The 10,264-nt window shown below is 36.6% G+C and overlaps 1 protein-coding gene across 10 annotated transcripts in view; it reads left to right on the forward strand.

Annotated features, from left to right (window-relative positions):
- KYAT3 (kynurenine aminotransferase 3) overlaps window positions 1-10,017 on the forward strand; it is a 61,775-nt gene extending 51,758 nt beyond the window's left edge. For 9 of the 10 annotated variants that reach the window (XM_035018103.1, XM_035018105.1, XM_035018108.1 and 6 more), the window contains 4 exons: window positions 639-825; window positions 3,053-3,129; window positions 3,458-3,544; window positions 9,636-10,008. In XM_035018103.1, the coding sequence (XP_034873994.1) occupies window positions 639-825; window positions 3,053-3,129; window positions 3,458-3,544; window positions 9,636-9,698 (414 nt within the window). In that variant the 3' untranslated portion in view covers window positions 9,699-10,008. Of the gene's footprint in view, window positions 1-638; window positions 826-3,052; window positions 3,130-3,457; window positions 3,545-9,635 lie in introns of all 10 variants that reach the window. The other variant, XM_035018100.1, reaches the window with a different exon arrangement.
- Window positions 10,018-10,264: the final 247 nt, after the last annotated feature.

A 10,264-nucleotide genomic window follows, 5' to 3' on the forward strand; every position in this document is an offset into this window, starting at 1 on the left:
AAACATCTATATGATCTTTAACAACATTGGTTTTTTTCCCTTCTCCCAGTTTCTCTCCTGTCACTTCTGGCTTTCTTGAGGAATGGTACAGAAGTGACTCCACATACCCCGGACACTCTTTTCTAATCCCTGTGGCACTTAGACACTTCTGGGATACAAATGATTAGAACAGGGATTAGAATTCAGATTAGAATGATTGCATATCTATGGGGAGTGACACAGTGGGTCAGCTTTCATTTCCACTACATCCTCCAAGGTAATGGAAAAAGGCTGGCTAGTTCATTATTTCTCTGGTCATTTTTCAGACTTAGATCTAGCAAGTCATTCTACCGCTCCCCTCAATGGAAAATGTCTTTTCATTCCCAAGTAAGCCATCTTTATACAATACCTCTTCTTTAATTTGGATCTTCATGGCTCATTCTCAGTTCTTCACATAAGATTTAATCATTTACATGTAACTGATTCCTCCATTAATTGATACAGTCTAATATAAGTTCACAGGAATTCAACTGTAACTCCCTGAATAACTTTTTTTTTTGCCAATAATGTGACTCAGGCAATTTTTATTATACCAATAAATTCAGCAATAAATAACATTACTGTATTTCCTTTCCACATGTTTCAATCTTAACATGCAGGAAGCCTTGGCTCAAGCTTTTTGGATTGACATCAAGCGCATGGATGACCCAGAGTGTTACTTTAATTCTTTGCCAAAGGAGTTAGAAGTAAAAAGAGATCGGATGGTACATTTACTTGAAAGTCTTGGCCTAAAACCCATAGTTCCTGATGGGGGATACTTCATAATTGCTGATGTGTCTTTGCTAGGTTTGTAAGGGTTTTTATTATTTCAAATATATGGAAACTTATGTGTGAAATTGTATTAGAATTAGGGAGTAAAGATTGATGTCAAAACTATGTCAGCATTTTGTCTATGGAAAAATGGCTTTTCGGAATGTCATTGCTTTTTTGTTTTGTTTTGTTTTGTTTTTTCAATAATCATCTTGAGTTTTAGATCCCTGAATCTTAAATGTGACTGTTAACATGGTTGTAGAGTCAGTTCTTTTAGGTATCCCATTAAACACAGAATTTCCTATCATCTTGTTCTAGTGTGGAATTTAAAACACAAGTACATGAAATAATATATGAACCCAGTGTTCCTCTGAGTAAAATTTTAGTTTCCTTTTTACTTAAGAAAAATAAGATTTCTAGAATGTTGGTGCTATCAGGGAATGTTTGCTATTTTAGAATATACTGAAATGAAGTAAAGAAGGAAAATAATATTTATTGGGAGTCTGCTACATGCCTAGCACTTTCAAATACCCTTTTGAAGAAAGCGTTGTTAGCTCCACTTTTAAAGATGTGAAGACTTAGAAAATTTTAAATAACTTGCCTAAAATCACATAGCTAGATTCCAAATAGTTTGGTCTCCCAAAAGCGATGGTCTTTATATTACAAGCTGTTTTATGTACTTCTGACATGCCATACTAGTCTAAAATTAGAAGCATGATAACATTTTATATATAACCGATTTTCTTAAAAAAAAAAAAAAAACTATAATGTTAACAATAGTACATTTAAAAGCATAATTTATTCTGACAGAAGTTGGCCGAATAGTTTGTTTTAAGGTTCTATTACAATAAAGTTATATTCCACTGAACTTGCAAAGCCTTTTATATATACCAAATTTTATAAGGCTGGAAACTTTTGATTTTATAACCAAACGGTGACTGTTATTTCTTCATTTGTTGTGAGAGAAGCAGAAGCCATGATGCCGAGATTTTTGCTGTCCTAGTGCCTGAAAGCTGTATATGTTTGGCTCTCCTAAGCTCCATTCTTATATAAAATCCCTTAAGATGTCCTATACTCTGAGGTTTAGAAATCACTTTTCCTATGTTACGTCTAAATGTATAGCTCATTTCATGAAATGATACAAAGAAATAGCTGTTTTCATCACCTTTAGTTTTGCCTTTGAATTGGAAATCTCTAATATTTTCAATGTGAATTTTTTAATTTATTATTTATTTTATACATATATTTTTAAGATTTTATTTATTTATTTTGACACAGAGAGAGAGACACAGTGAGAGAGGGAACACAAGCAGGGGGAGTGGGAGAGGGAGAAGCAGGCTTCCCCCTGAGCAGGGAGCCTGATGCGGGGCTCGATCCCAGGACCCCGGGATCATGACCTGAGCTGAAGGCAGATGCTTAACGACGGAGCCACCCAGGCGCCCCTATTTTATATATTTTTATTTATTATTTTAAAAAATATTTTATTTATTTATTTGTCAGAGAGAGAGAGCACAAGCAGGGGGAGTAGCAGGCAGTGGGAGAAGCAGGCTCCCTGCTGAGCAGGGATCCTGATGCAGGATTCGATCCCAAGGAACCCGGGATCATGACCTAAGCCGAAGGCAGATGCTTAACCAACTGAGCCACCCAGGCATCCCTCAACATGAATTATTTTTATTTTTTTTATTTTTTAAAATTCATTATTTATTCATTTTTTAATTATTATTATGGTTTTTTTTTGGTGGGCAGCAGAGCAAGGTTTATCGAGGGATAGCTAAGTGACAGTACAAAGCGCCCAAGGAGGGAGGGGAACCGAGGGGACTGCCCAACATGAATTATTTTTAAAATAATTGATTTATATACTTGATCTGCTTCTAAAAAGCATTTAAACTAACTTATATTAAAAAGTTTTCTATGTAATAACATATATAAATAGAAATGTATATAATAAAGAATCAATATCACATAGGAGGGGAAGGAAACAAATTTTTCATATAGGTTCATATACTATAGTGATTAGCATTAACTTGGGACTGAACTCTGTGGCTGCAAGGGCAAATAGAAAATGTAATTAATTACATAATTCTTGGAAATAACTATTCTTAAAAAAAAAAAAAAACCTATCTGTGAATTTTTCACTTCCCAACCCACCATATAGTATGAGACTTTAGTAGTTTCTGAGAATATTTTGAACCTTGACAGATTTAAATGAAATACATCTTGCCTTCAGATATAATAGGCCATCTAATTTTCATTGTTGTTTTAGATGCAGACCTCTCTGATATGAAGGACAGCAATGAACCTTATGACTATAAATTTGTGAAATGGATGACTAAAAATAAGGTAGTATTTATTGGCCTTTGAGATACTGTGCTGTATTGTATACAAAGGATACTTGCTGACATGTTTTGAACAATGTTAACTACAATTTTGTTATATGATATTGTTTATGGCTATGTGGAGGATTTTAAAAACATTTTTAAAAACATTTTTGTTTTGTTATATGATATTCCGTTTATGGCGATGTGGAGGATTTTAAAAACATTTTTTTCTTGTCGGAGGTTGTTGTGGATATTTAGAAGTATCTGTTTGTTTTTAACATTTATCTATCCTAAAATTAAATTTGAATTAGAAGTAGTTTTCCTATTTTATTTTTCTATTTATTTTACAGAAACTGTCAGCCATTCCAGTTTCAGCATTCTGTAATGCAGAGACCAAATTACAGTTTGAGAAGTTTGTGCGATTTTGCTTCATAAAAGTAAGTCCCCTGTTCTATTCAAAACTACATTTATGACATCCTTCCTTCTGATTTATAAAGCACCTTTTTTTCTCTTGCTAGGAATGACGTGTTCGTATGCAGTTGTTGTTTTTTTTTTTAATTTTGGCTTGCTGCCATGAAATTAACTTTGAAGTGTTGAGTTTACTGTATTAAGCATAATTGGACTCCTTACCATGTGACAATACAATGTGCAACATGTAATAAAAAATTCCTAGACATGTGAAGACAAAAGAAAATGTGGCCCTTGGGGTGCGTGAGTGGCTCAGTCAGTTAAGCATCTGCCTTTGGCTCAGGTCATGATCCCAGGGTCCTGGGATCGAGCCCTGCATTGGGCCCATTGCTCAGTGGAGAGTCTGCTTCTCCCTCTCCCTTTGCCCCTCCCCCTGTGTGTGCTCTCTCTCTCTTACTCTCTCTCAAATAAATAAATAAAATCTTTAAAAAAAAGAAAAAAAGAACCTTTAAGAAAGAAAAAAAGCAGTCAGTAGAAACAGATCACAAGGTGACCCAGATACAGGAATTAGCAGACAAGGACTTTAAAGTATGTTCAAGAAATTAAAGGAAAATATTGTCATAATGAGTGAACAAATTAAAATTATAAAAAAATCAAGTGGAAATTCAGGAACTTAAAAGTGTAATATCTGATATGAAAAATGTATGGGGCTTAACACACAGAGGATTGAGGATATCAGGAATAAAGGACCCACTTGAATTGCAGATTCATAGAATTATCCAATCTGAAAAATAGAGGGAAAAATTATTTTTGAGAAATGAACAAAGAGTCTTAGATCTATGAGACAATATCAAGTGATAATACATGTAATTAGAGTACCAAAAAAAGAATGTGGCAGAAAAAGTATTTTAAGAAGTAATGGCCAAAATTTCCTCATATTTTGTGAAAAGCAACTTACTTAGAGATCTAAAAGTTCAGTGAATGACAACAGGATATAAAGAAAACCACCCCAAGACACTTTACATTCGAACTGCTGAAAACCAAGGGTAATGGTAAGATCTTGAAAACAGCCAGAGAAAAACTATACTTCACATGTATATTAATTTAGCAACTTCTTATCAGAAAAAATGAAGACCAGAATACAATGAAATGACATCCTCAAAGTGCTGAAATAAAAAAATATATCAGCCCAGAATTCTTTAACCAGGAAAATAGCCTTTAAAACTGAAAATGAAGTGTATATTCCTGACAAATATGAATTGCTTACCATCAGATCTAAACTAAAAAAAAAATCTGAGGGGCACCTGGGTGGCTCAGTCGGTTAAGCAGCTGCTTTCAGCTCAGGTCATGGTCTCAGGGTCCTGGAATCGAGCCCTGAATCAGGCTCCCTGCTCCCTGCCTTCTTCTCCTTCTCCCTCTGCCACTCCCCCTGCTTGTGCTCCCTCACTCTCTCTCTCTCTCAAGTAAATAAATAAAATCTTTTTTAAAAAATCTAATATATATATCATTGCTATTTTTAAGATGTTATTGCTACTGAAGACGGGCTTAATAAGATCCAGAAACTCTTTTTACCAATTCATCTATAAACCTAGTCAGAATGATGTAAACATTGTTTTCAACTTTGAGAGACAATCTACAAACTCTGGAAGACTCATTCAGAAGAGAATAAAAATGTTAACAACCTAAATTTAATTGACTAAAATGTAGAAGAGAGATTAAGGCCATTAATATTCTCATCTTACAGTGGATCCTGGATATAGAGGTGTATCTTTTGAAGTTATAAGCAGAACTAATAAAAGAAAAAAAGTAACTTAAGACTTCCTATTTTAAAATCATAAACACTGTGCTTCCCCATTTTCTTCTTGGACATTATCAGAAACAACTAGGAGAAAGGAAAACAGACTCACAAATTCCCCAGTAAATGATGAAGAGTTGCCAAATACAGTGAAGGTAAACGGAAGACACCTAGAAAGTCTCTTGTGTCTACATCTCAAGTTATAAACAGTGCCAGCAGGCAACCTACTCATCTAGAACAATAGGACAATAAGTACACTGGCAGTTGGAGCCTCTCCAGACTCATTAAGAATCATGCAAGGCAGGTTAGAAACATACAGCTATATCATCTAGAACCTAGGCGGGGCAGGGTGGAAAAGGGATTCTTGTTGGGTTATAGATTTTCTCATTGACTCCTGTCATTTTTGCTCCAGTCTTTGTTGGACAATGTGGAGGAGACAGATTAAATTGGAGGTAGCCACTTAAATTAGGTGGGAGGAAAAAACCAACAAAACTCCTCCCCACCACTGAAGTCCACATCAATCATATTAACCTTTACTGTAAACCAGGGAGAATTTCTACTGTCTCCTAGTGCTACCCTGGCTCTTCACTTACACCAGTCTGCAGACACATCTTCAAATCATAGACAGTCAGTAGGTAGCATATTCATTACCCAGAACAATAGGAACAGTAGGTGTGCCAGCAGTAGGGGATTACAAAGGTAATTCAATCAAAAATGACTAATGAAAAGGAATCAACTACGAATCTATAAAAATATACTATTAGGGAAAAAGGAGAAAGGTACAGGGAAAACCAAGTGTTCAGAAAGAGAATATTCAACCAGAAAAATGTTGCTATAGAGCAAATAAAATCTGATAGTTCAAATCCAAAACCTTGAGATTAAAGCAGAGATTTAAAAAGTTCAGGGAAGATAATGTCATAATATAAGAAGATGAAATGGCAGCTTGTCAGAGCTCAGGTACAAAATTGAAGGGAAAAAAAATCAAGCTATTGGTCATTGGTAGTGACATTGGAAACAGCACAGAGAACACTGAATACTTACTTCTGTAAGCATTTTAAGAATTGAGAAAAGTGAGCAAAGAAGAGTGGAGAGGAACAAAGATTTTTAAAATATTAGAAAAATTATAGATGTGGAAGACAAGTGAAATATGTAGAATCCTGTGGTGGGGGGAACAAATAGAACCTGAAAAGAATTTTATAGCTTTATTTAAAGAATGCTTTCCATTAAAAACAGAACAAAACAAAACAGATAAATCTAGCAATTGAAAGGGAATGTCTTGCCTCAGGAAAGATTGTCACAGAATGATTAACATGGAGATATATTGGACTTAAGAAGATAAAGAAACAGTCCTTTGGCATCTACACAAAAAGGCCAAAGCCTTCGTGGGGGCAGGGAAAGTGGATGTGTGGATACACCCCCTTTCCATAAATAGTCAGTCTTGGAAGATAGGGGAGCAATACCGAGAAGTCTCTAGGGAAAGTTACCATAGATGACTCAACCTCTTGGAAAGTCTAAAAATAAAAGGATGGCAAAACATGCCAAGAAAATGGAAATTGAAAGAAAGCAGGAAGCAGGTGAAATTTAAGGCAAAAACAGGCCAAAAAGCAGCACTTTACAATGGTTATGGGTAACATTCTCAGTAGCTCTCAAACATATGAAAGGATGTCCCACTTTAGTCATATTACAAGAAATGAAAATTAAAACTGCAACAGAATTTCATTTTATCTATTAATTTGGAAACAAGCGAACAACTAAAAATTTCCATAAGACACTCTTACAGAGAATGGGGGTTTAATTTGTAAAATCTCTTAACAGTGGTTAGTTTGACCATTTCCATCCAAATGTAAATGCGCATACCTCTTAATGCAGAAATTCTACTTCTGGGATCTTTTTCCTGTGGATTTACTTGCACATTTTGAATGACTTGTGCTCAAGGATTTTCCATATTCATAACTCCCCTCTTTGACAGTGAAAAAAAAAAAAACAAAAACCCTCGCTCTCATCGTGGAATCACTTCTGTAATCAGTCCCTCTGTATGTGCCACAGCCCCTCCAGCCACCACCCCTGAGGCTTTGACACTTTGTACCAGGCTTCCACTGCTGTCACCCCTTGCAGAGATGCCCTCCTCCAGCTCTCCAACATTGCACACCAGGCTGCCACTGTCACCCACGGCATGGAATCCTCCACCCCTCATATGCTCGGACACCCCATGCCAGTCTACCTTAGCAGATGCCTGCCCCATCCCGTCTAGGTTCTAACACCCAGCACGGAACCACCCTGACATACAGATGCTGGCTTACCCTGCTTGGACTCTGACATCCTGTTCCAGTCAACGCTGCCACTGCCATCACCAGCACCTCATGCCACCCACATCAGAAACCATCCTCACTCCACTCGGGCTGCAACATCGTGCACCAGGCCGCCCAGGCTCCCCCTGCCTCCATATGTGGACACCTGCTTCACTCAGCCCCACCTAATGGCTTTTTGATTAAATCATTCTGTAGAGAGGGAAGAGAAAAGAAGTAGAAAAAGCAGAAGAGAAAAACTAGAGCTTGGTTTTTACTGTTTATCTGTCAATTTAATTTTATACTATGTGCTGGTATTACCTATTTGAAAAGCAAATGAATTTTATTAGTAATTATAACTGAAACATTAAAGGGAATGGGCATAGTAGTGTGAATGAACAATTTTTCCTCATTCAGAGCAGAGAATTGTGAATTTTGTCTGAAGTTGATAAATAAAGAAATAGAACCAAATGCATTATTTAGATCTTGGAGGTAACCACTAGAACTAAAATGAGAAATTGCCATAAAAGGTTGTCTTGGAGGATGGTGGGCATAGTAGGAAGGAGTAGGGAGAGGAAGAGCAGATGATTCTTTTCTGTGTAAGCCCTTCTATACCTTCTGATTTGTTTCCATAACTATATATTAATTTGATTGTATTCCTTTTGTAGGTCTGCCTTTTCATTCTTACTTTGAAAAATTCTCTTCACTTGAGATCATTCACATAAATCTTCATTTAGTGCTATTATGTTTTATTTTTTTCCTACTTTACCAAAATCTGTCTTTATTTTAAAGTGAACAAATCATTAGAGTACTATCCAAAACTTAATGAATGATGGCTGTAACTTGCTCAACTTGCTTATTTTCAATTAGGCAAATGCCAGCTAGTAGTACCATTCACCATGATTGTGTGTCAGAAAGAATCATCTTCATATGTAAATGTCATTTTAGAGACTGCATATTGTAATGCTTTTAGTAAACCGGTATTTTCAGTAAACTTTTCTGAGCAGCAAGGAAAAAGAATTTTTTCAGAAATCTTAGCTTTGGGTATAAATGTTGGCAGTAAACATAATAAATACCATGCAATTTCTCAAGTGGAAAGGATTTCCCCTTTATGAATTCCCTTCCTAAAGATATTCAAATACCCCAAGTGGAGATTGAGTCTCAGTCCTTTAATCTCCCAAACTTATAGGTGGACATCCTGAGGGGTGTCAGGTCATGCACAAAAGGGGGTGGGGTGAGAGGCAAGAAAGCAAAAATAATAACTATTGATCCCAGGAGCACATCCTTCTGATTTGCTGCTGGCATCAGTGTCCCTTGTGAGTCTGGGTCTTCTTTGGCACCGCAGGCTGCTTAGGCTGCTCCAGTGGTTATAAATAGTGAGAGTGTCCCCACTGGTGGATGTGGTTTTGGCTGGGATCAGGTTAAGCTGTTCTCAGTCTGAACTGCATTTAACAGTTTGTCGATCATTTTCTTGGTGATGCTTTTTGGCCCCATGCCAGTTGTACGTTTCTTTAGTGTCAGGATAGTAGCAATAAATTGGTAGCCAGTATCACAAAACAGTATAATGTAATGATCAGTGTCACACTTCTCTACTCTTCTAATACTGAATTCTTATGAGGTTCATTCACTTTTCCAGCCAGGCAGTAATGGGATAGAACATTATAAATAATTGGCTTGTTTGATTTGCTGCTGGGCTCCTTAAAGAGCTTGGGACCTGTGTACTAGACCACCAAAGTGAGGGAAGATGCTACAGATGACATTTTCCAGTTTCTGCCCATGTTCCTCCCAGAGTTGCGGCTTTATACAGGCCAGGCTTCCAATGACTCATCTCCTGAGAAGGCATGACCCCCAAATGAGCACCAGGGATGGGCTAGAGCCCAACTAGGCCCGCTCAAGTTATCAGTGGTTGAAGAGCACTTGGTTCCCAAATCACTATGTGATTTTCCTGATCCATTGATTTTGGTATATTTTTTATATTTAAATATTTACTTCATCTTGAATTTATTTAATATGTAATGAGATTATTTCATTTATTTACAGAAAGATAGTACACTGGATGCTGCTGAAGAAATCATTAAGGCATGGACTAGACAGAAGTCTTGATACAAGCGGACTGTTTCTATTAGATGACCTAATATAGAATTATTATTTAGTGCTGCCATCTGCTGGATTTTGAAAACAAGTATTTTGGTACCAATGAAATTTGAAGAAATATTTCCATTGTTTTCCAAAATGTTAATCCCACCGGGGTTTTTTTGTTTTGTTGTTTTTCAGTTGAAATATATGAAAACACCTACCACTACCATTTTACATCAGGCAGTGTATCATTGTGGATAAGAATTGTGAGATCCTGGTTTATGCTTAACCTCTCAGTGCTTCAGTTCCCTCATCGGAAATAAAATATAGCACCTACTTTACGACACCTGGCTGGCTCAGTGAGTAGAGCATGCAACTCTTGATCTTGGAGTCATGAATTCGAGCCCCACGTTGGGCATGGAACCTGCTTTAAAAAAATAGCATCTACTTTAGATAAAGTTTATGAGGATAAAATGGGTTGATAAAGCCTTAATAAACACTCAGCTAGGGTTAGCCAGTTCTATTTCTCCACCACTGTGTAAAACTCTTAGCCAGTTACACCCCTTCAACTCCAAGTCCTTGCTTTGTCTACC

Source organism: Mirounga leonina, unplaced genomic scaffold (genome assembly GCF_011800145.1).
Source record: "Mirounga leonina isolate KUSES-001 unplaced genomic scaffold, KU_Mleo_1.0 Mir_173, whole genome shotgun sequence".
In the NCBI taxonomy this organism is placed as follows: domain Eukaryota; kingdom Metazoa; phylum Chordata; class Mammalia; order Carnivora; family Phocidae; genus Mirounga; species Mirounga leonina.